At 42.3% G+C, this 26966-nt stretch overlaps 2 protein-coding genes across 2 annotated transcripts in view; both read right to left on the bottom strand.

The window, feature by feature from the left end:
* The window catches only part of ubash3ba (ubiquitin associated and SH3 domain containing Ba), a 56647-nt gene extending 42201 nt beyond the window's left edge, over positions 1 to 14446 (bottom strand). The window contains exon 1 of the mRNA XM_036933336.1: positions 13417 to 14446. Coding sequence (XP_036789231.1) covers positions 13417 to 13547 — 131 coding nt within the window. The 5' untranslated portion in view covers positions 13548 to 14446. The remainder of the gene's footprint in view (positions 1 to 13416) is intronic.
* A 151-nt stretch (positions 14447 to 14597) lies between these two features.
* f11r.1 (F11 receptor, tandem duplicate 1) overlaps positions 14598 to 26966 on the bottom strand; it is a 46311-nt gene continuing 33942 nt past the window's right edge. Inside the window, exons 6-10 of the mRNA XM_021618972.2 lie at positions 20655 to 20757; positions 17981 to 18088; positions 17683 to 17695; positions 17356 to 17413; positions 14598 to 16867 (exon numbers count right to left, since the gene is read on the bottom strand). Coding sequence (XP_021474647.1) covers positions 16832 to 16867; positions 17356 to 17413; positions 17683 to 17695; positions 17981 to 18088; positions 20655 to 20757 — 318 coding nt within the window. The 3' untranslated portion in view covers positions 14598 to 16831. The remainder of the gene's footprint in view (positions 16868 to 17355; positions 17414 to 17682; positions 17696 to 17980; positions 18089 to 20654; positions 20758 to 26966) is intronic.

The following is a 26966-nucleotide window of genomic DNA, read 5'->3' as shown; positions in this document are numbered from 1 at the left end:
AAAAGTCAAGGTCCAAATATTTTCTGAATGCACTGTATATCATATATCAAATAAATGTGATTCATTTAAATGTATATTTTTGAGCGATATTCCAAATGCCTTTCGCAGAGTCAAGTTTTTGTATTTTTCATTATGAGTGTTTATGTCCGCTTGTTCTGATGGTATCCTCCTTCTCCCAAGCCCATCCCTCTACCACTCACAACAACAAAGATGAGATCACTTCTTCCTCTCTGACAAATGGTTTCAACTTGCTATTTGTGCAACAAATTGACAAAGACAAAGAAACAGAAATATTATTATACTGTAATGGAGTCAACCTTTCAAACCATACCCTGTTTATGTTTCAACTCCTCCAAATTCGAGCAGAGCAGACACTACTAAAATGGATGTACCAATGAACATTCATTCTGGAAAATTAATGCTCAGTTTGTCGTGCACGAATTACGGTAGCACGTATTGCTAGCAACATTTAGTCAAATAAAGATTGCTATACTAGCGGTTTAGTCAGTTTTATAAATGTGCAATAAGCATTAAAAAAAAATCTAAGGAATTGGCAGCTAGTTCTCATTGAGAAATAACGTAGGCCACTTGATTTCAACATTGAAACAGAGGACAGGCTGGCATGTTGATGAAAGTCAGCTGGACAGAAGGTTGTGTTCAAAATTCAACTGTGGCATTGTCAGCTGAATTCAGAGCTTGCACCTAGATCCAAGTTGGCTAAACTTGAAATATAAATATTAGCTGGCTATGCACTAGCACATTTTCTTGTGCAAGAGAGATTGTTTACGAGATCGGTGTTAATTTTATATAATGCCTGCTACATTAGTGAATTTGCATTAAGCACGTTTCTGGTTAAATTTGTAACTAAAAGCTGCAGTTTAGCAACATGGCAATGCTGGGTTACTATGTCACAACAACTCCCCGGTCATGTTTAGCAGCGTTTACATCTAACCAGAGTGGTCAGAACAAACAAACAAACAAGAGGGAAGCTACAGAAGAGAAAAATGAGGAAGAGGGGAAGAGGACACGTGAAATAAAAACCAAAATGTGCCAAGAAAAAGCAGATGGAGAAAAGGGAGGAAGTATAGTCAGAGGAAGAGGCCGAAGAATAATAAGAACAAAGCAGAGCTAAGGCCAGGCCAATGAACCCCACGGTTGTGTCAAAGGGCCAAATGTAATCAGGCGTTGTAATTAAAAGCCTATTACTCTGCAGCCATCCCATCCTAACCCCACAGAGAGCCAGATCGCCATCTGCACTATGCTGTGTTGCACATGCCTTCCAGAGCCCTGCCAGACCCTACAGTCAAGTGCCCATGGGCTCTCAGTATGGAAACAGACTGAGGATGGGCATTAACAGATTGGGAATGGAAGGTGTTTGAACACAACCAGTATGGTACAGCAGGGAGGGACACTTACTATGGCAACAGCGACTAGGCAGATGGCTCATCAATAAACACATGCACAGAGAGACACTCATACACAAAGACACCCTCCCTCTGTCAAACACACACACACAAAGGATAAACATGTGTTCAAACACATACCAGTAATTACAGTCAAATGCATTACCCTCCAACAGAAGCATCGGCTACTCAAACATTAACAAGCAGCCTATGTCACATAATGTTAATGCAATGAGGCTGTGGAGTCAACACTTTCATATTTTTGGGTTGCGTAAGTACACACTTGTGGTCAAGCTCATCTTAGATATACTGTACAGCAGACACGCAGGCACTGCGAAACACACTTCTACTGAACTGTGGAAACTGATGAGTCTATACTGGTTGATTACAAAGCAGGGCTTAACTGCTATCTCACAGTCAAACTAGTTTAGCAGGCAACATTAACCAGGTGAAATTGTGTCATTTCTCTTGCGTTCATTGCACGCAGAGTCAGGGTATATGCAACAGTTTGGGCTGCCTGGCTCATTGCGAACTAATTTGCCAGAATTTTACGTAATTATGATACATTGAAGGTTGTGCAATGTAACAAGAATATTTAGAGATGCCACCCGTTAGATAAAATACCGAACGGTTCCGTATTTCACTGAAATAAACGTTTTGTTTCAAAATGATAGTTTCCGGATTCGATCATATTAATGACCAAAGGCTCGTATGTGTTTTATTATGTTATAATTAAGTCTGATTTGATAGAGCAGTCTGACTGAGCAGCAGCAGGCCTGTAGTCATTCATTCAAACAACACTTTCGTGCGTTTTGCCAGCAGCTCTTCGCAAGCACAGCGCTGTTTATGACTTCAAGCCTATCAACCTAATGGCTGGTGTAACCAATGTGAAATGGCTAGCTAGTTAGCTGGGTGTGCGCTAATACTGTTTCAAACGTCACTCGCATTTAGATTTGGAGTAGTTATTCCCCCTGCGCTGCAAGGGCCGCGGCTTTTGTGGAGCGATGCCTCGAGTGTGGCTGTTGTCGATGTGTTCCTGGTTCGAGCCCAGGTAGGGGCGAGGGGGACGGAAGCTATACTGTTACACTGGCAATAGTAAAGTGCCTATAAGAACATCCAATAGTCAAAGGTATATGAAATACAAATGGTAGAGAGAGAAATAGTCCTATAAATACTATATTAACTACAACCAAAAAACTCTTACCTTGGAATATTGAAGTCTCATGTTAAAAGGAACCACCAAATTTCATATGTTCTCATGTTCTGAGCAAGGAACTTAAACATTAGCTTTTTTACATGGCACATATTTTACATGGCACATATTTTACATGGCACATATTACTTTCTTCTCCAACACTTTGTTTTTGCATTATTTAAACCAAATTGAACACGTTTCATTAATTATTTGAGGCTAAATTGATTTTAGATGTTTTATATTAAGTTAAAATAAGCGTCCATTCAGTATTGTTGTAATCAGTATTGTTTAAATCGGCTGATTTAAATCGGTATCGGCTTTTTTGGTCCTTAAATAAATCAGTATCGGTATTGAAAAATCATAAATCGGTCGACCTCTAACAGAGACTTCCTGTCACAACATGTAATGATTAAAGTTGTTTAAGTGAATAACTCAAATAAAAAGGTTAAACATTTTTAAACGTGTGGCAATACCTGGAGAAGCATAGCTTTTGTCCAGTATAATACCTTACAAGCTACGGAGTCGCTCTGGCATCAACTCTGCTATCCTGGAAGGACACACTGGGCATTGAGATACACCCAAGTCATAAATTGTTCTCTCCGCTACTGCACGGCAAGCGATACCAATGGACCAAGTCTGGAACCAACAGGACCCTGAAGAGCTTCTACCCCCAAGCCATAAGACCGCTAAATAGCTAACCGGTCTATCTGCATTTACCCTTTTTGCACTCTTGACTCATCACATACGCTGATGCTATTGTTTGTCTATTTTTCATGTTACCTTTATTTAACCAGGTAAGCTAGTTGAGAACAAGTTACACATGGAGTTTCACATGGAATAAACATCAAGCAACTCTGGGATGCTGGCCTTCTAGGCAGAGTTCCTCTGTCCAGTGTGTGTTTTTTTCGCCGATCTTAATCTTTTCTTTTTATTTGCCAGTCTGAGATTGGCTTTTTCTTTGTAACTCTGCCAGATACTCAAGTCTAAAAGGTCAGTTTCATTGCTTCTTTAATCAGAACAGTTTTCAGCTGTGCTAACATTATTGCAAAAAGGTTTTCTAATGATCAATTAGCCCTTTAAAATGATAAACTTGGATTAGCCAACACAACGTGCCATTGGAACAGGAGTGATAGTTTGATAATGGGCCTCTGTAGACACGCCATTAAAATGCAACAAGTCATTTACAACATTAACAATCTAACTGTATTTCTGATTAATCTGATGTTATTTTATAATAAAGTGTTTCTCTTTCAAAAACAAGGACATTCCTATGAGACCCCAAACTTTTGAACAGTAGTGTGTGTATGAACAGTTTAAGTCAGAAATTTACATACACCTGAGCCAAACACATTTAAACTCAGTTTCACATTTCCTGACATTTAATTATAGTAAAAATGCCCAATCTTAGGCCAGTTAGGATCACCACTTTATTTTAAAAGAATGTGAAATGTCAGAATAGAGAATGATTTATTTCAGCTTTTATTTCTTTCATCACATTCCCAGTGGGTCAGAAGTTTACATGCAATGCTACCAAATACTAATTGAGTGTCTTTAAAATTGCAAAACTTGGGTCAAACGTTTTAAGTAGCCTTCCACAAGCTTCCCACAATAATTTGGGTGAATTTGGACCAAATTCCTCCTGACAGAGCTGGGTCAGGTTTGTAGGCCTCCTTGCTCGCAGATGCTTTTTCAATTCTGCCCAGGTCAGGGCTTTGATGGCCACTCCAATACCTCGACTTTGTCCTTAAGCCATTTTGCAACAACTTTGGAAGTATGATTGGGGTCATTGTCCATTTCTGTCTAGCGTTCGAATGTGCAGTTGCAAACTGAAGTCTTGCTTTTTTTATGGCGTTTCGGAGCAGTGGCTTCTTCCTTGCTGAGCGGCCTTTCAGGTTATGCCAATATTGGACTCCTTTTACTGTGGATATTCATATTCACAAGGTCCTTTGCTGCTGTTCTGGGATTGATTTGCACATTTCGCTCCAAAGTAGGTCTCTAGGAGACAGAACGCATCTCCTTCCTGAGCGGTATGACGGATGCGTGGTCCCATGGTGTTTATACTTGCGTACTATTGTTTGTACAGGTGAATATGGTACCTTCAGGTGTTCAGAAATTGCTCCTAAGGATGAACCAGACTTGTGGAGGTCTACAATCTTGGCAGATTTCTTTTGATTTTCCTATGATGTCAAGCAAAGAGGCACTGAGTTTGAAGGTAGGCCTTGAAATACATCCACAGGTACACCTACAATTGACTCAAATTATGTCAATTAGCCCGTCATGGCTATAGAAGCCTCCGATATCATTTTCTGGAATTTTCCAAGGCACAGTCAACTTAGTGTATGTAAACTGACTCGTGATACCATGAAATAATCTGTCTAAACAATTGATGGAAAAATTACTTGTGTCATGCACACAGCAGATGTCCTAACCGACTTGCCAAAAATATAGTTTGTTAACAAGAAATTTGTGGAGTGGTTGAAAAACTAGTTTTATTGACTCGAACGTAAGTGTATGTAAACTTCCGACTTCAACTGTATGTATGCATGCATGTATAAATACCTCAGCAAAAAATAAACAGCCTTTTTTCAGGACCCTGTCTTTCAAAGATAATGCATAGAAATCCAAACAACTTCACAGATCGTCCTTGTAAAGTGTTTAAACACGGTTTCCCACGCTTGTTCAATGAACCATAATTAGCGAACATGCACCTGTGGAACAGTCGTTAAGACACTAACAGCTTATAGACAGTAGGCAATTAAGGTCACAGTTATGAAAACTTAGGTCTGGGGAAAAAAAGACAAAGACACCCAGGGTCCCTGCTCATCTGTGTGAATGTGCCTTAGGCATGCTGCAATGAGCACTTCAGATGTGACCAGGGCAATAACTTGCAATGTCCGTACTGTGAGACGCTTAAGACAGTGACACAGGGAGACTGGACGAGCAGCTGATCGTCCTCGCAGTGGCAGACCACGTGCAACACCTGCACAGTATCGGTACATCCAAACATCACACCTGCGGGACAGGTACAGGATGGCAACAACTGCCCAAGATACACCAGGAACGCACAATCCCGCCATCAGTGCTCAGACTGTCTAGGCTGAGAGAGGCTGGACTGAGGGCTTGTAGGCCTGTTGTAAGGCAGGTCCTCACCAGACATCACCGTCGCCTATAGGCACAAACCCACCGTCGCTGGTGCAGACACTGACGAGTCACATTCATCGTTGAAGAAATGAGCGTTACAACAAGGCCTGTACTCTGGAGCGGGATCGAAATGGAGGTGGAGGTTCAGTAATCGTCTGGGGCGGTGTGTTACAGCATAATCGGACTGAGCTCGTTGTCATTGCAGGCAATCTGAACACTGTGCGTTACAGGGAAGACATCCTCTTCCCTCATGTGGTACCCTTCCTGCAGGCTCATCCTGACATGACAATGCCATCAGCCATACTGCTCGTTCTATGCGTGATTTCCTGAAAGACAGGTATGTCAGTGTTCTGCCATGGCCAGGGAAGAGCCCGGATCATGTCTGGGACCTGTTGGATGGGAGGGTAAGGGCTAGGGCCATTCCCCCCCAGAAATGTCTGGGAATTAACGTGCCTTGGTGGAAGTGTGGGGTAATATCTCACAGCAAGAACTGGCAAATCTGGTGCAGTCCATGAAGAGATGCACTGCAGTACTTAATGCAGCTGGTGGCCACAACAGATACTGACTGTTACTTTTGACCCACCCCCCTTTGTTCAGGAACACATTATTCCATTTATGTTAGTCACATGTCTGTGGAACCTTTTCAGTTTGTCTCAGTTGTTGAATCTTATGTTCATACAAATATTTACACGTTAGGTTTGCTGAAAATCAGAGCAGTGGACAGTGAGAGGACGTCTTTTTGCTGAAATATATATATATATATATATATATATATATAATCACAGAGTACCAGTCAAAAGTATCTTATTTGGACTATTTTCTCCATTGTAGAATAGTGAAGACAGCAAATCTATGAATTAACACAATGAATCATGTAACCAAAAAGTGTTAAACAAAAATATATTTTGAGATTCTTCAAAGTAACCACCCTTTGCAAATCTGTCAAGGCCATCATGGCATTCTCTCAACCAGCTTCTCCTGGAATGCTTTTCTAAGTCTTGAAGGAGTTCCCACATACGCTGAGAACTTCTTGGCTGCTTTTCCTTCACTCTGCCATCCAACTCATCCCTTGAATCAGTGGTCCACACTTTTGACTGGTACTGTATATGTAGTAAAAGTCATTCAATATTTGAATAAAACAATTTACAATTCCATTTGTTAACTTATTTTATTTTAAACAACGTTGGATGCAGCTTATGGTAGAGAAATGAACAGCTCTGGCGGACATTACTGCAGTCAGCATGAAAATTGCACGCTCCATCAAGACTTCACATCTGTGGCATTGTGTTGTGTGACAAAACTAGAGGTGGACCAATTAATCGGAATGGCCGATTAATTAGGGTCGATTTCAAGTTTTCATAACAATCGGTATTTTTGGACACCGATTTGGCAGATTTTTTCCCCCGCACCTTTTTTAATCTTTATTTAACTAGGCAAGTCCGTTAAGAACACATTCTTAGTTTCAATGACTGCCTAGGAAGGGTGGGTTAACTGCCTTGTTCAGGGGCAGAAAGACAGATTTACCTTGTCAGCTCAGGGATTCAATCTTGCAACATTACAGTTAACTAGTCCAACGCTCTAACCACCTGCCTCTCATTGCACTCCACGAGGAGCCTGCCTGTTACACGAATGCAGTAAGCCAAGGTAAGTTGTTAGCTAGCATTAAACTTCTTATAAAAAAACAATCATAAATCACTAGTTAAATACACATGGTTGATGATATTACTAGTTTATGTAGCGTGTCCAGCGTTGCAAATAATCGATACGGTGCGTATTCGCGAAAAAGGAATGTCCTTGCTCCAATGTGTACCTAACCATAAATATCAATACCTTAAAATCAATACACAGAAGTACATATTTTTAAACCTGCATATTTAGCTAAAAGAAATCCAGGTTAGCACGTAATATTAACCTGGTGAAATTGTGTCACTTCTCTTGCGTTCAATGCACGCAGAGTCAGGGTATATGCAACAGTTTGGGCTGCTTAATTTGCCTGAATTTTGCGTAATTATGACATAACATTGAAGGTTGTGCAATGTAACAGGAATATTTAGACTTATGGATGCCACCCGTTAGATAAAATACAGAACGGTTCCGTATTTCACTGAAAGAATAAACGTCTGGTTTTCGAGATGATAGTTTCCAGATTCTACCATATTAATGACCTAAGGCTCGTATTTCTGTGTGTTAAGTCATAATTAAGTCTGATTTCATAGAGCAGTCTGACTGAGCGATGGTAGGCACCAGCAGGCTCGTAAGCATTCATTCAAACAGCACTTTTTGCATGACAAGTAATTTTCCCAACAATTATTTACAGACAGATTATTTCACAGTACCACAATTCCAAAGGTCAGAAGTTTACATTCACTAAGTTGACTGTGCCTTAAAACAGCTTGGAAAATTCCAGAAAATGTCATGGCTTTAGAAGCTTCTGATAGGCTAATTGACATCATTTGAGTCAATTGGAGGTGTACCTGTGGATGTATTTCAAGGACTACCTTCAAACTCAGTGCCTCCTTGCTTGACATGATGGGAAAATCAAAAGAAAAATCAGCCAAGACAATAGTATGCAAGTATAAACACCATGGGAGCGGGAGCGCGGGAGCGCGGGAGCGGTATGACGCAGCCGTCATACAGCTCAGGAAGGAGATGTGTTCTGTCTCCTAGAGAGGAACGTACTTTGGTGTGAAATGTGCAAATTAATCCCAGAACAGCAAAGGAACCTGTGAAGATGCTGTAAGAAACAGATAAAGTATCTATATCCACAGTAAAACGAGTCCTAGATCAGCATAACCTGAAAGGCCACTCAGCAAGGAAGAAGCCACTGCTCCAAAACCGCCATAAAAAAGCCAGACTACAGTTTGCAACTGCACATTTGAAGAAATATCCTCTGGTCTGATGAAACAAAAATAGAACTGTTTGGCCATAATGACCATCGTTATGTTAGGAGGAAAAAGGGGGAGGCTTGCAAGCCGAAGAACACCATCCCAACCGTGAAGCACGGAGGTGCCAGCATGTTGTGGGGGTGCTTTGCTGCAGGAGGGACTGGTGCACTTCACAAAATAGGTGGCATCATGACACAGGAAAATTATGTGGATATATTTAAGCAACATCACAAGACATCAGTCAGGAAGTTAAAGCTTGGTCGGAAATGAGTCTTCCAAATGGACAATGACCCCAAGCATACTTCCAAAGTTGTGACAAAATGGCTTAAGGACAACAAAGTCAAGGTATTGGAGAGGCCATCACAAAGCCCTGACCTGGGCAGAACTGAAAAACCGTGTGCGAACAAGGAGGCCTACAAACCTGACTCAGTTACACCAGCTCTGTCAGGAGGAATGGGCCAAAATTCACAAACTTATTGCGGGAAGCTTGTGGAAGGCTACCGAAACGTTTGACCAAGTTGAAATTGTTTAAGGCAATGCTACCAAATACTAATTGAGTGTATGTAAACTTCTGACTTACTGAGAATGTGATGAAAGAAATAAAAGCTCAAATAAATCAATGTCAGGAATTGTGAAAAACGGAGTTTAAATGCATTTGGCTAAGGTGTATGTAAACTTCCGACCTCAACTGTGTGTGTGTGTGTGTGTGTGTGTGTGTGTGTGTGTGTATGTAAAATTATTTTGGGGAAGGAAAGGAATAGCTCCCTTGTGTACACTGCCGGTTATCAAGTCGACAGCCTTTCCTGCAAGACTTCTTGGAAACCAATCTTAAAATGGAGAAGCAGCAGGAAGTTAACAGCAACCACATTGAAATGTGAGATATTTCCATCTTATAATTCTCTCAGAAAGATCCATCTTCCACATGGCTGATCTAGCCTGGGTGCCAGTCTGTTTCTGCTCTCTTGCAGCACACACATTTCCAGATTCCCTCTTGCAAGACAGCAGAAAGGCTGGCACGCAGGTTAGATCTGACAACCAGACTCAGGATCACTGCCCCTTCCTCCTACAGTTCTGCATGTGACAGTGGCTGACACTGCGTGCAAGTGTCCAGTGCTGTGACAGTGGCTGACTGTCCAGCTAGATCACATCTGATTATCGCTGCTCAATGACAAATTATTCAGCATGAATACCCTTCATACAACAGTAGGGTTGTATGATTCATGTTCTCCACACACACACTGAAGCTCTTGTCCTCGAAAGGCTATGCCAAAGAGTTTCCCGGACAAACATTTTGTCTTATCCTCATAGCTACAGTAGGTCGGTGAGGCTTGTGTGTTTGTAGAGTGAATCATATAACCCTTCTGTCATAAGTATTAGTGCTTCTCTGTACCAGGAAACCTTCAATCACTACAGGGATTGAAGGTAAAGAGACTCACTAAGCAATTAGCCATGCTAACAAAGAAGGATACACTGAAGTGAGGGTTAAAACTACACAAAACCCCTGGTCAACTTTCAATATTAAACTGTTTAAAGACAAACCAATCAACACTCATTTCCAGATCCCAATTGTTTGGTTGAAAAAAACAAAAAACTATGCTTGTCTTTCCCCATTTTCTCTCCTCCTTCCTCTGCTTACAATGTTGGATACATAAACCATCTGTGACCTCACATCTGGTGAGTACTACTAGAGTTGAGTACACTAGCATCTAAAACACAGTGTTCAGGCTCGGAGTATTGAAGTATTCAAGCATATGAAACAGTGTTAAGGCCATTAGCATGTGATTGTGAAACAGTTCAGACTAATATGTAAAACAATGCTGTTTGGTATAGAAAATATTGAACACCCAACCAGTAAAAAAAAAGTGTTTTTTTAAACACCTATTGCTACTTAGAGGTGACATGACGGTGCACTACTTTTCAGACAAGTTTTTCCTTAAGAGTGGTTTTGGTAAATCCTGAGAAGTATTTTCATATTACTTACAACCTCATGCTAATCACATTAGCCAACGTTAGCTTAACCGTCCCGTTGGGGGGGGGGGGGGGGGGGGGGGGGGACAACGATCCTGTTCAGGTTAAGAAGAGTGTTTTTGGTAAATCCTGAGAAGTATTGCTTTAGCAGTACCCTCCTGTCCCGTCTGCCTGGGACGTTATTAAAAACAAACTCAAATTTGGCCAGGAAGACAATTTCATTTCCCAAGACGCAATACATGACCAAATATGTGAACTCCTGCTTGGGTTCACATACTTGAGGTCATGTAGTGCATCATGGGCATTAAAATAGCAGCAAAGGGGGACCAATTCCATAACAGCCTCCAATCTTCTGGGAAGGCGTTCCATTAGATGGTGGAACATTGCTGCTTCCATTCAGCCACAAGAGCATTTGAGGTTGGGCACTGATGTTGGCCAGTTAGGCCTGGCTCGCAGTTGGCCTTCCCATTCATCCCAAAGGTGTTAGAAGAGGTTGAGATCAGGGTTCTGTGCAGGCCAGTCAAGTTCTTCCACACCGATCAACAAACCATTTCTGTATGGACCTCGCCTTGTGCACAGGGGCATTGGCATGCTGAAACAGGAAAGGGCCTTCCAAACTGTTGCCACAAAGTCGGAAGCACAGAATCGTCTAGAATGTCATTGTATGCTGTAGCGTTACGATTTCCCTTCACTGGAACTAAGGGGCCTAGCCAGAACCTTGGGTATTTTTTTTATTTTTTAAAGCCATTATTCCACCAAACTTTACAGTTGGCACTATGGATTGGGCCAGGTAGCATTCTCCTGGCATCCGCAACATTCAGATTTGTCCGTCAGACTACCAGATGGGGAAGAGTGATTCCTCACTCCAGAGAACGCGTTTCCAGTGCGCCAAAGTCCAATGGCGTCAAGCTTTACACCACTACAGCTGACACTTCCATCACGCATGGTTATCTTAGGCTTGTGTGCGGCTGCTCGGACATGGAAACCCCTTTCACGAAGCTCCCGACAAACAGTTATTTTTGCTGACATTGCTTCGAAACCACTAATTTCAAGGGGTGTCTTCAGACACACATAATTCCAAAGCAACTAGGACAATTTCAGTTGATCAATGTATTTATAAAAGTTTTTTTTTTACATCAGCAGATGTCAAAGTGCTCATGCAGAACTCAGCTCAAAACCTCAATAGAGCAAGCAATGCAGATGTAGAAAACTCCCTAGAAAGGAGGTAACCTAGGAAGAAACCTAGAGAAGGACCAGGCTCTGAGGGGTGGCCGGTCATCTTCTGGCTGTGCCCGGTGGAGGTAAGACTACATGGCCATTTAAGCAAGATCGTTCAAGATATTCAAACGCTCATAGATGACCAGCAGGGTCAGATAATAATCAAAGTGGTCATATAGGGTGAAGAGAGCAAGAGGATACCTAGTCAGTTGCACAACTGAATGCATTCAACCGAAATGTGTCTTCCGCATTTAACCCAACCCGTTAAGATGTTATTGAAGGAGTTCAAGACCTGTCCAAGGTGGATGGTTGATCGTGACAACATTAGGCTATAGAGCAGGGATGGGCAACTTTGATAGGGGTGGGGTCCAAACAATTTATACACACACACACACACACACACTAGATGACTCACAGGGGGTGCTGTTCTGAAGCCAACGCACCTCCATTTTGGTACTCACCCACAATTATAAAGCAAATAGTTGGGAAGCTATAGAAATGCATTGTGATGTCTACATTCAATATATTAGACACCTTAATGCATACTTCAACATTAAAACAATATACAAAATATGTACTTCAAGGAAAATGTTTAAGTAATAATGTTACGGTCCCCACTTCCCCCCCCCAAAAAAGTAAACAGAATTCCATTCATTCCTATGGAGGACTGCTCCTTCTAGGGAGTGGCAATATGTCCAATCAGTGGCTTCATAGCCCCCCTTTGGCCATTACATAGCATCAGCAATCCAGAGTTTATATACACATCATTGGTCTGCATACCCACACATGCAGTAAGAGCCAGCCCTAGCCTTTTGGGGGCCCTAGGCAGGCAAGGGCAATTACACAGCCATAATGCAAATACTCAAAAACAATTACATCCAACACAATAACCTATCCATAAAAAAAAAATTAAGAAAGAAAAAATAAATCAGCTGTCATAGGTTTGGTTAAAATTTGAGCCATGATTTAAATTTTCTCCAGTATATGGTAACTGTCAGAAAGTGACAATCTGCACTCTCAGTAAGTCAACTCTGACAATGGTAACGGTTTGGAATCAAAAATATGAACTGTTTGTAGAGTGATTCAATTGGTTTTAGAATGGTGGCTACTGCATGTGAGAAAAATAACATGTGAAAAGTTCAGAACCCTTAAATTAGTCCAAACTAGACCGTGTTAACCACCTTCACCGGTTTCTTGAAAGTCAAGTTGGAGTCCAAATGATGCTGATATATAGGACATAGCATTTGACCCTCTACCAGTACCAACAATGGAGTGTTTCTTTTAACACCGGTATGGAACAATATTGCTCTGCAACTTAACCTATAATAGCAGGCTTAAAATAAAGCTTTGTTTGCACAGCTTAGACTGCGTTTAGACACGCAGCCCGAATCTGATCTTTTTGTCACTAATTGGTATTTTTTGACCAATCAGATCAGCTCTGAAAAAAGATCTGATGTGAAAACATCTGATTGGTCAATACCAATAAGTGGAAAAAAATATCAGAATTGGCCTCCCTGTGTGACCGCAGCCTTAGTCTAAAATTAGACTGCATAATAAGTAATCTAATGAATAGCGGCAGTACACTAGCTGTAGGTCAGATACTCACGCCCTGGTCTTGGGGAATCCCATGGACAGCAGCACGTCCAGACTTGACCCATGTTTTACAGTGCCCGATCGATTCTGGCGCTGCCTCCGCGGGGTGACTTTGGTGTAAAGCTCTTCTTTAGCTGCCATCATAACTCTCACCGTTCCATTGGTATTTCAGTCCTCGGTTTCACTTACTTTCAGTAAAACCGGAAAGATGGAGGCGGCGGCAGACATTGAAAAAGCGGATAATTTGTGTTAAACGGAATTAGACTAGACGTTGCTACACATGAACGACAATCCCGTTTAGTGGATGGAATAAAGCGAACAGGAGGTTCTGTAGACAAATGTTCTGAACACAGAATGAACTAAGCAGCTTCCTGGTGAAACGCAGATAAAGTCATAACCATAGCTGCAGAAGGGGGGTCACTAGTCGGAAGTCACTTTTGCTCTCAACGTCGCCGAGTCGAATGCTCTGACTAGGATGTAAACTATTTTTTGCTGGGAGTTTCTTGCAATTGTTCGCTAAAAACGTTAACACATTTGTGTCCTGAAATTATTTATTCAATGTAACTATGCCTCAAATGTCTTATTTATGAATGGATTTTGAGTGAGCGTCGGGACAGCCTGTCAAAAAGGTTGCAGCTCTCAACAGCACCGCCCCTTTTTCTTAAAGAGACAGGATTCACTTACGTCACATTTCTTTCTGTATGATCAAATGTATCCATTCACAGTGATTATACAGTGACTGCGCAAACAGAATAGAAGCTTACCCCCTCTCTGCACCACATGCACATCTACGGAATTCTTAAGACATTCCGAATTACAAAAACGATTTAAGGATACTGGTCTGTAAATGTACAAATTGTATATCTTTAAAATGTTTGGGTCTGGAAAACAGTAAGCTACATGGGAACACATCTAATTGGCACAGGTCAGAGGGCATATTAACATTCTCTAATTAGCCCTACACCAAACCTGCTATACACTAAACAAAACATTTTATACAGTGTGCCTTAAGAATAGTCTCTCTCAATCTAGCCTAAACTGATTATGGTAAAGGATAGATAACACTCAACAGTACTGAAGGACCATGGATGATCTTAGCTAGCACCTTCTGGATACATTGTACATAATAATAATAGCTCAAAGTCAAAGATATGGGAAAATACAACTATTACAAAAATGGTCTTTCAGAGACTGTTCTTCAAATAGTATTTAATATTAGAATCAGGTGTTACCGTAAAAACAACAAATACATTAATCTGTCAAAATTGTAAAATGCTCAATAAAAAGATCTAGATTAAAACCTGACTAATTTTTGCGAAATAAATATCTTAAGTACGACTGCACCCATGTTCTTTGTATGATGTTGCTGTGAGCACAATATCCCATCTTTGGGATGCTAAACTTGATAACTTGCAAAGAAGGAGAATGCACATCTCAACAAGTCTGGTTGCTAGTTTGTTACTGCTCTTGACAACTTCTCATGGAATTGTCATGCCAAACATATTTAAGTGTTTAATAGTGAGTGACAAAGAGTTGGCACGGCAGCACAAACCGATCTGGGACCAGCAACAAACAATTCAATACAATGACTAATACAAACATTAGGAATGTGATCAAAATAGCGTTTTACCACCTGAGAAACATTGCCAAGGTGGGTCCGTTTCCATGCTTTTATTCCAAGCATGCTTGACCACTGTAATGCTAACCTGTCTGGTCTACCCAAGAAAGCCATTGGTCAACTGCAAAACATACAGAATGCTGCAGCACGGGTCCTGACCGAGACCAGATGGAGAAGCTACATTACACTGGTTTTATGGTCCCTGCACTGGCTGCCTGGGTTTTAGAATTAATTTTATTTTCTATTGGTTTTTAAAATCAATTCACAATTGTGCACCCAATACATGTAAGACAGGCTTTTAAAGTTATGTACCCAGTAGGTTCCTCTGGCACTGGCCTTTTAACTATCCCAAAGCCTAGGACCAAGAGGCATGGAATGGCAGCCTTTAGTTACTATGCCCCCAGACTCTTGAATAGCCTGCCAGAGAACCTGGGGGAGCCAAAACTGTGGACATTATTTAAAGAGATCTTAACACATATTTTTAGATATGCATTTTCTTAGGGTGCTTTTTAGTCATTCAGTTCATTATTCTTCAGTGTTTTTATGCTCTTATGTCTGTTGTGTAGTAAATCGTTTATTTATGGTTATAATTTCTCCCCTGTAAAGCACACGGTGTTGCATTCCATGTCAGAAATGTGCTGTATAAATCAAGCTCGATGTGAGTTGATCAAAACACAATGCCATTTAAAACTAACTACCGTAAACAAAACATTTCACATTACAACTCACTGAACAGCATGGATATTCAAGGCACACAAGGTATGCGTATCAAACTGCAACCTATTCCCTACATAAATGCTCTAGAGCCTTGGTCAAAAGTAGTGCACTATATACAGAATAGGGTGCCATTTGGGATACAGTAGAGGCATGGGACAGAGGGAGCTGTGGTATTTCCAAAGCTTGTGTCAGGTTGAACAATCAAGACTTGGCAAGTTGAATCCCTTATGAAGAATGTAGGTTGTAGCTCAAAATGACACTAATCCCTATATAGTGCACTTCTTTTGACCAGGGCCCATAGAGCTCTATATTGGGCTAGCCTAGCGGTTAACAGTGTTGCGCAAGAAACTAAAAGGTTGTTGGTTCAAATCCACTCCTACCCTTGAAAAAGGAAGTTAACCCCCAAAATATACTCCCCGGGCATCGATGACGTGGGTGTCAATTAAGGCAGCCCACCACACCTCTGATTCAGCAGAGTTGGGTTAAATGCAGAAGACATTTGTTGAATGCCTTCAGTTGTGCAACAGAGTAGGTATTCCCTTTCCCCTTCCTTCTAGTGACTATATAGGGAATAGGGTGCAATTTGGGACGCAATGCATAAAACGCATGTTCTATTGGGGTTAGAAAAATTTAAATCACCAGCGTTATTGAAATATTTTTGGGAAAAAAGAAAAGTTCTATACACACAGCCGCCACAAAATAAAGCAGACATACAGTAAGTAGGTGACTGCCAGTTAGAGAAATATTAAAGTGGAAATAGTTTTTATAAACAGATGGAATTAAAAAGATTACATTAAAATCAATCCACACTGAGCAGGTAAAAGGGCCAGTGGTATTAGCATTTACCCAATTATCTCTCCTTCCTCCCAAAGTGTGCACTTTGCTTCACTGATTTGAAAGGAAATGGCTGGTATAAGGAAAACATGTGGAAACTCCCACTAGCCCATGCCGCTGCCAATCCAATGCTCTGAGATTTGTGGGAAGCAGTAAACAAGAGCACACTTCAGGAGAAAAGGGAGATGTTATTGGGTCGCAACCGCATTCATCGTTGTTGCCGTAGACTCCTGAGTATATCCTATGTTGCTTGCCCTGGCTATACCACGAAAGAAGACTTCTGTTTGAATTCCCCCTGAAACAGACAGAGAAGACTGCAATTACAAGACTACACCTTTTCACTGGAATACAATACCAAAGGACAGCAACCATTAAGTCTTTAGAGATGGTCCTCTGCAGCTCAGTTGGTAAAGCATGGCGCTTGCAACGCCAGGATATTGGGGCCGATTCTCGGGACTACCCACACGTAAAAATGTAGGCACCTATGACTGAGTCGCCTTGGATAAAAGCATCTGCTAAATATTATATATTTCCCTGACAACCAAACCATATAATACACTACAATCGTAATAATCATCTAATTGTCAGAAATTGAATTTGAGAGCACAGAGAAAACAAAGCATATAGAAATTATTTTCTTCACAATAATGTCTATTATCTTTTGAATAATCTTCTGCTTGCTAAAATGTTAAACACACCAGAGAAATGGAAGAAATACTATGGAAATTAATGTCTAAAAAGCACAAGACATGTTAAGACATTACAAAGAACGATGAAACTTACATCCTCTTCATCGCCATACTCCGATGTTGGCTGGTAGACCACTGAGGGTTTGGGTTGGCTGTAAGAGGAACACACCAAGTGAGCCTACAGTGATATCTATAAAGCCATCAGCCACTTTAAAGTGTACTATATTGTACTTTTTACATGGTGTTCTCTTTTTATGAAATGTTACATAAAATCCTTAAATTAAAAAGCCCTCAGCAACAGGGGCTGAGGCAACCAAAGGAGGACATAGATGTAATTTGACACTGGCGCTGAAAACCAATTTGCTAAGTCCTGCATTAACATGATCAGACAAAGTAATCAGTTATTAAAGAGTCCACTTACCTTGCACTCTTTTCTGTGAGGACAGAATAAATAAAAGTGAGTTAAATGTAGAGACATTTGTATGATGATTTGAATTTGAAGGTTATAACTTGCAGTTCATAATGTTTCAGTCACTGATCTGGGCCCGTATTTTTTTAAATGTCTTTGAATAGGAGTTCTGATCTAGGATTAGGTCCCTTCTGTCCATGCAATCTTATTCATTATGATCGAAAAGTCCAATCGGTTCCTAGATCAGCACTCCTACTTTGAGACGCTTTATGAATACAAGACCAGGAGTGGTTAGGGGGTGTGAACTCACTAGGCAGGTATCCTTTGCGGCGGGCGTACCACAGTCCAAAGCCTAGCAGGGCCAGGGCTAGGAGAGCCACGATCACCCCGGCAACAATACCTCCAGTGTTGATGTCATCTAGACAGAGAGGAGGAAAAATTGGGTAATTTCCACCAAAATGTTGGTTGATGCATCTTCCCGCACATTGATAAAACACTGTACTAGCAGACTAACTCAGCAAAAAATAAAAATAAAAAATCTGTTTTTCAGGACCCTGTCTTTCAAAGATAATTAGTAAAAACCCCAAATAATTTCACAGATCATTGTAAAGGGTTTAAACACTATCCCATCCTTGTTCAATGAACCATAAACAATTAATGAACATGCACCTGTGGAACGGTCGTTAAAACACTAACAGCTTACAGACAGTAGGCAATTAAAGGTCACAGTTATGAAAACTTAGGACACTAAAGAGGCCTTTCTACCGACTCTGAAAAACTCTGAAAAACACAAAAGGATAGAAGCCCAGGGTCCCTGGGTCCCTGCTCAACTGCGTGTTTGAAAGCTGCAAGGAGGCATGAGGACCAGGGTAAAACATTGCGATGTCTGTACTGTGAGACGCCTAAGACAGTGCTACAGGGAGTCAGGACGGACAGCTGATCGTCCTCGCAGTGGCAGACCACGTGTAACACCTGCACAGGATTGGTACATCCAAACATCACACCTGCGGGACAGGTACAGGATGGCAACAACTGCCCGAGTTACACCAGGAACGCACAATCTCTCCATCAGTGCTCAGACTCTCCGCAAAAGGCTGAGAGAGGCTGGACTGAGGGCTTGTAGGCTTGTTGTAAGGCAGGTCCTCACCAGACATCACCGGCAACGTCGCCACCTATGGGCACAAACCCACAGTCGCTGGATCAGACAGGACTGGCAAAAAGTGCTCTTCACTGACGAGTCGCGGTTTTGTCTCACCAGGGGTGATGGTCAGTCGTGTTTATCATTAAAGGAATGAGCTTACGCAGAGGCCTGTACTCTGAAGCGTCCGTCATGGTCTGGGGCAGTGTGTCACAGCATCATCGGACTGAGCTTGTTGTCAAGCTCAACACTGTGCATTACAGGGAAGACATCCTCCTCCCTCATGTGCTACCCTTCCTGCAGGCTCATCCTGACATGACCCTCCAGCATGACAATGCCACCAGCCATACTGCTCGTTCTGTGCACGACTTCCTGAAAGACAGGAATGTCAGTGTTCTGCCATGGCCAGCAAAGAGCCCGGATCTCAGTCCCATTGAGCACATCTGGGACCTGTTGGATCAGAGGGTGAGGGCTAGGGACATTCCCTCCAGAAATGTCCGGGAACTTGCAGGTGCCTTGGTGGAAGACTGGAGTAACATCTCACAGCAAGAACTGGCAAATCTGGTACAGTCCATGAGGAGGAGATGCACTGCAGTACTTAATGCAGCTGGTGGCCACACCAGATACTGACTTAATTTTGATTTTTACCTCCTTTGTTCAGGGACACATTCAATTTCTGTTAGTTACATGTCTGTGGAACTTGTTCAGTTCATACAAATATTTACACATGTTAAGTTTGCTGAAAATAAAACGCAGTTGAGGAGATTTCTTTTTATGAAGAGTTTATAACACTTTAAATGTATATTTTCTAAACCTTTGAGTGCAAAGTTCATTATTCATTTCTAATAGTTAAAATTATTTTCTTCTCAGTTGTATTTGTTCATTTCACTTGCCTTGGCAAATGTAAACATATGTTTCCTTTGAATTGAAAGAGGGAGAGACAAATAGAGAAATTAGATACATTACCCTGGCTCACAAAGTCAAAATGGGAGAGTGAAACAGCCTAGCATCCTTGTCAACGAGTGGAAAAAGAATATGTGCATTCACTATGGCATAAAGACCAAAGCAAATAATGCTAATATTCGGGGGGGTGCTTGTTACACACACACGTAATGGAAATAAATATTTTTTGCATATCCCAACTCCGAGACAACTGCAGGGAGTGGGGTCACGGCCATGGTCACCTGCCCCTGGAGGAATTAGGGTTAAGTGCCTTTGCTTTGACGCCGGTATTCGAACCACCGACCTTTCGGTTACTCGCCCAACGCTCTAACCTATCTGCTGCCCACATCTAGGTCTGGTTATTGTAAAAGCACTTATGCGGATGTAAAAACTTTGATTCCAGGGGTTGTTAGGAAACATATCCACCAGCATAACAATATTTTAAGAGTACATAATGTGAATCGGCTGCAACAGGATTATCTAGATTTACCGGTGTATGGTATGACCTACATTTGAATGAAGGAAACACTTTCCTAGATTGCTTTCACATTTTTGTATTAGGCCAGTAAGCTACTATCCAAACCAAACAAGAGTGATTCACATTAGGGATGGGGGTTGGAAATAATTTCTCTATTCGAATAGTATCATGAATTATTTTTTGATATACAGTACCAGTCAAAAGTTAAACTATTCCTTCCAGGGTTTCTTCATTTTGACTACATTGTAGAATAATAGTGAAGACCTCACAACTATGAAATTTAACACATGGAATCATGTAACCAAAAGAAGTGTTAAACAAAATCTAAATATATTTTGTATTTGAGATTCTTCAAAATAGCCACCTTTGATGACAGCTTTGCACTCATTGGCATTCTCCGATCCATAGAAAACAAAGAGCACTTACGGACTTCCATTCTGACAGCTTCACAGCGTTTCGCAGGGCCGGCAGCGTTCACAGCCTCACAGCTGTAGTCTCCTGTATCCATCTTGGAAGCAAAAGGAAACTCCTGCGGGGATAGAAAGAGACATTTACAAGCACTGATATTAAATAAAAAGGGTAAACAATTGAAATAGAGGTTAGATACCACACAGTACTGTTGTGTTAGCCTGGTCCCAGATGTACAGTGCCTTGCGAAAGTATTCGGCCCCCTTGAACTTTGTGACCTTTTGCCACATTTCAGGCTTCAAACACAAAGATATAAAACTGTATTTTTTTGTGAAGAATCAACAACAAGTGGGACACAATCATGAAGTGGAACAACATTTATTGGATATTTCAAACTTTTTTAACAAATCAAAAACTGAAAAATTGGGCGTGCAAAATTATTCAGCCCCTTTACTTTCAGTGCAGCAAACTCTCCAGAAGTTCAGTGAGGATCTCTGAATGATCCAATGTTGACCTAAATGACTAATGAGGATAAATACAATCCACCTGTGTGTAATCAAGTCTCCGTATAAATGCACCTGCACTGTGATAGTCTCAGAGGTCCGTTAAAAGCGCAGAGAGCATCATGAAAACCAAGGAACACACCAGGCAGGTCCGAGATGCTGTTGAAGAAGTTTAAAGCCGGATTTGGATACAAAAAGATTTCCCAAGCTTTAAACATCCCAAGGAGCACTGTGCAAGCGATAATATTGAAATGGAAGGAGAATCAGACCACTGCAAATCTACCAAGACCTGGCCGTCCCTCTAAACTTTCAGCTCATACAAGGAGAAGACTGATCAGAGATGCAGCCAAGAGGCCCATGATCACTCTGGATGAACTGCAGAGATCTACAGCTGAGGTGGGAGACACTGTCCATAGGACAACAATCAGTCGTAAATTGAACTTTTTGGCAACAATGCAAAACGTTATGTTTGGCGTAAAAGCAACACAGCTGAACACACCATCCCCACTGTCAAACATGGTGGTGGCAGCATCATGGTTTGGGCCTGCTTTTCTTCAGCAGGGACAGGGAAGATGGTTAAAATTGATGGGAAGATGGATGGAGCCAAATACAGGACCATTCTGGAAGAAAACCTGATGGAGTCTGCAAAAGACCTGAGACTGGGACGGAGATTTGTCTTCCAACAAGACAATGATCCAAAACATAAAGCAAAATCTACAATGGAATGGTTCAAAAATAAACATATCCAGGTGTTAGAATGGCCAAGTCAAAGTCCAGACCTGAATCCAATCGAGAATCTGTGGAAAGAACTGAAAACTGCTGTTCACAAATGCTCTCCATCCAACCTCACTGAGCTCGAGCTGTTTTGCAAGGAGGAATGGGAAAACATGTCAGTCTCTCGATGTGCAAAACTGATAGAGACATACCCCAAGCGACTTACAGCTGTAATCGCAGCAAAAGGTGGCGCTACAAAGTATTAACTTAAGGGGGCTGAATAATTTTGCACGCCCAGTTTTTCAGTTTTTGATTTGTTAAAAAAGTTTGAAATATCCAATAAATGTCGTTCCACTTCATGATTGTGTCCCACTTGTTGTTGATTCTTCACAAAAAAATACAGTTTTATATCTTTATGTTTGAAGCCTGAAATGTGGCAAAAGGTCGCAAAGTTCAAGGGGGCCGAATACTTTCGCAAGGCACTGTATGTGTGTTATACAGCCAACTATGGTCAGCCTGTTTGGCATTCCAATGAGCATAGGAGTTTACTATTCAGCACGTGTTATTAGCCGTAGCCTATTTAGCTAGCTCAAACCAGCTAAACTGCCACGATGGATATCAGAAATTGGCTTTGATAAAGTAGCAAAACAAAGCCAAAGTAGCAGGGGACACCTGGCTACTGTGTCAGTAGACCTTAAAAGTTGACAGCGCTGGAGTTCCTTGGGCACTGAATGCAAGTGTTCATAAAAAACACAGTAAGACTCGAGGCTACAGGGCTGCTGAAGGCAGTGACAGTTTACATTCTCTTCAGTCTTCGTGATCCTTCAAACAAATTACTCCAGGCAAAAGCAACAGATCTTTACACTTAAGTCAGTGGTCCGCAGTGCATCGAGAAGTTGGTGTGACAGTGGCACTAACGCACCACCAGCTCCAAGCAAATGACAATGTCAAATCAAATCAAATCAAATTTTATTTGTCACATACACATGGTTAGCAGATGTTAATGCGAGTGTAGCGAAATGCTTGTGCTTCTAGTTCCGACAATGCAGTAATAACAAGTAATCTAACTAACAATTCCAAAACTACTGTCGTCTTGTACACAGTGTAAGGGGATAAAGAATATGTACATAAGGATATATGAATGAGTGATGGTACAGAGCAGCATAGGCAAGATACAGTAGATGGTATCGGGTACAGTATGTACAATGAGATGAGTATGTAAACAAAGTGGCATAGTATAGTATAAAGTGGCTAGTGATACATGTATTACATAAGGATACCGTCGATGATATAGAGTACAGTATATACGTATGCGTATGAGATGAATAATGTAGGGTAAGTAACATTTATATAAGGTAGCATTGTTTAAAGTGGCTAGTGATATATTTACATCATTTCCCATCAATTCCCATTATTAAAGTGGCTGGAGTTGAGTCAGTGTCAGTGTGTTGGCAGCAGCCACTCAGTGTTAGTGGTGGCTGTTTAACAGTCTGATGGCCTTGAGATAGAAGCTGTTTTTCAGTCTCTCGGTCCCAGCTTTGATGCACCTGTACTGACCTCGCCTTCTGGATGATAGCGGGGTGAACAGGCAGTGGCTCGGGTGGTTGATGTCCTTGATGATCTTTATGGCCTTCCTGTGACATCGGGTGGTGTAGGTGTCCTGGAGGGCAGGTAGTTTGCCCCCGGTGATGCGTTGTGCAGACCTCACTACCCTCTGGAGAGCCTTACGGTTGAGGGCGGTGCAGTTGCCATACCAGGCGGTGATACAGCCCGCCAGGATGCTCTCGATTGTGCATCTGTAGAAGTTTGTGAGTGCTTTTGGTGACAAGCCGAATTTCTTCAGCCTCCTGAGGTTGAAGAGGCGCTGCTGCGCCTTCTTCACGATGCTGTCTGTGTGAGTGGACCAATTCAGTTTGTCTGTGATGTGTATGCCGAGGAACTTAAAACTTGCTACCCTCTCCACTACTGTTCCATCGATGTGGATAGGGGGGTGTTCCCTCTGCTGTTTCCTGAAGTCCACAATCATCTCCTTAGTTTTGTTGACGTTGAGTGTGAGGTTGTTTTCCTGACACCACACTCCGAGGGCCCTCACCTCCTCCCTGTAGGCCGTCTCATCGTTGTTGGTAATCAAGCCTACCACTGTTGTGTCGTCCGCAAACTTGATGATTGAGTTGGAGGCGTGCGTGGCCACGCAGTCGTGGGTGAACAGGGAGTACAGGAGAGGGCTCAGAACGCAACCTTGTGGGGCCCCAGTGTTGAGGATCAGCGGGGAGGAGATGTTGTTGCCTACCCTCACCACCTGGGGGCGGCCCGTCAGGAAGTCCAGTACCCAGTTGCACAGGGCGGGGTCGAGACCCAGGGTCTCGAGCTTGATGACGAGCTTGGAGGGTACTATGGTGTTGAATGCCGAGCTGTAGTCGATGAACAGCATTCTCACATAGGTATTCCTCTTGTCCAGATGGGTTAGGGCAGTGTGCAGTGTGGTTGAGATTGCATCGTCTGTGGACCTATTTGGGCGGTAAGCAAATTGGAGTGGGTCTAGGGTGTCAGGTAGGGTGGAGGTGATATGGTCCTTGACTAGTCTCTCAAAGCACTTCATGATGACGGATGTGAGTGCTACGGGGCGGTAGTCATTTAGCTCAGTTACCTTAGCTTTCTTGGGAACAGGAACAATGGTGGCCCTCTTGAAGCATGTGGGAACAGCAGACTGGTATAGGGATTGATTGAATATGTCCGTAAACACACCGGCCAGCTGGTCTGCGCATGCTCTGAGGGCGCGGCTGGGGATGCCATCTGGGCCTGCAGCCTTGCGAGGGTTAACACGTTTAAATGTCTTACTCACCTCGGCTGCAGTGAAGGAGAGACCGCATGTTTTCGTTGCAGGCCGTGTCAGTGGCACTGTATTGTCCTCAAAGCGGGCAAAAAAGTTATTTAGTCTGCCTGGGAGCAAGACATCCTGGTCCGTGACTGGGCTGGGTTTCTTCCTGTAGTCCGTGATTGACTGTAGACCCTGCCACATGCCTCTTGTGTCTGAGCCATTGAATTGAGATTCTACTTTGTCTCTGTACTGGCGCTTAGCTTGTTTGATAGCCTTGCGGAGGGAATAGCTGCACTGTTTGTATTCGGTCATGTTACCAGACACCTTGCCCTGATTAAAAGCAGTGGTTCGCGCTTTCAGTTTCACACGAATGCTGCCATCAATCCACGGTTTCTGGTTAGGGAATGTTTTAATCGTTGCTATGGGAACGACATCTTCAACGCACGTTCTAATGAACTCGCACACCGAATCAGCGTATTCGTCAATGTTGTTATCTGACGCAATACGAAACATCTCCCAGTCCACGTGATGGAAGCAGTCAATGTTATGCAAGTACACGTGATGGAAGCAGTCAATGTTATGCAAGTACAACTCCAGCAATACGTGGTAGACAGTACAGTAGGCCAGCAGGACAGAGGAGAAAAGACTGCATCGTTCTGACATTTCACCAAGAACAGAGAAGGCAATAGCCAACTGTGTGCCCTTGACTTTATAGAAGGTGAAACCACTGCTGGATCTAAGCAAAACCCAATTTGGTGGAAGCGGAGCTGTCGCTCGCCAGGTTTTGCAAACTGAAATTGCCCGCTAAGGCTCCAATGTGCTAAATCACAACATGTCGCTGAACTCATGAACACCATCATTATCCATGTTCGAAGCATGCTGCATCTCACTGTAGTAGTCTGTTTTGAATCTCCAGTCGCCTTTTGTTTACTCTAACTAGCCTGTATCAATCTGATATTTTGTTTACTAGGCGTACTTGGTATCGCTGCTTTGTTCGGTTCACATTAGCAGTTATGTCAGTATTCTAAGTCAAATTGCTATTCATTACTTTTGTTTTCATGCATGAATAACTAGGTTGCTACTTTCCAATGCAAGAACCCCCCCCCCCCCCCCCCCCCCCAAATTGTGTCCCCTCACCGATTTCTACTGACCCCTTAGTCACTATCCCAGCGACGGGTCTAGAAACACCTGCAGTGGGGAGCGCACCTGGCCTGGGATAATCATCTGCTGTGTCATTGCTACCAGTGATGGGCACACTTAAGGGATGAATGGTCTCTAGACAGAATTGGCTATTGCTGCTGTCAGATTGACCAGATTATTACTTCCAATAATTGCAAGAGGGTCTTCAATACAATAGCTAGAATGCAGTTATACTTTTAAAATGTGATCCTATTGGTTTTCAATTTCATTAAGCAGTTAGTGTTTAACCAGGCAAAGCCAAAAAAAGAGCAGGCTGGTGACTGTTGGTTACAAGGAAGCAAGCGAGTCGCCTGCGCGATGTGTTGCCTACGATCAGAGGCAGACCTAGAGCAGAGCCTGCACACACTCAGCACTTTCTTCGCCACAGCTGCGTGTGCCAGTGTCCTTACTGCTAGCTAGAGAACAGAACCCTTGCTCCTCTGCGCACAGTGTTGTTAATATTCTGCATATACAGTAGTAGCCTGTCCAGTCCAAATACAAGCACGCAGGAAGGCAAGTGAGTCACCAATGGTCGAGAAGGCGAGTCTGAGGTCAGAGTCACAAGTCATGAAAATCATGACTCCGATTATAACACTGGACTAATTCCTTTAACCTTTTTGGGATAGGGGGCAGCATTTTCACTTTTGGCTGAATAGCATGCCCAGAGTGAACTGCCTCTTACTCAGACCCAGATGCTAATATATGCATATTATTAGTTGTATTGGATAGAAAACACTGAAGTATCGAAAACTGTTTGAATGATGTCTGAGTATAACAGAACTCATATGGCAAGAAAAAACCAGAGAACAATCCAACCAGGAAGTGGGAAATCTGAGGTTTGTAGTTTTTCAAAGCTTGACCTACCGAAAACACATTGAGATATGGATGAGGTTGCACTTCCTAGGGCTTCCACTAGATGGCAACCGTCACTGACTCACCTGAGTCAGTGGTCTGGCAGAGAGCCTTGGTCTCATGACGTGCGGTCTCAACAGAGTTACCTCTCAGTGCCTTTCTTTTACCTTTATTTAACCAGGTAGGCAAGTTGAGAACAAGTTCATTTACAATTGCGACCTGGCCAAGATAAAGCAAAGCAGTTCGACACATACAGAGTTACAC

Source organism: Oncorhynchus mykiss, chromosome 10, assembly GCF_013265735.2.
Source record: "Oncorhynchus mykiss isolate Arlee chromosome 10, USDA_OmykA_1.1, whole genome shotgun sequence".
NCBI classification, from domain to species: domain Eukaryota; kingdom Metazoa; phylum Chordata; class Actinopteri; order Salmoniformes; family Salmonidae; genus Oncorhynchus; species Oncorhynchus mykiss.
This window is presented reverse-complemented; position numbering and strand designations above follow the sequence as displayed.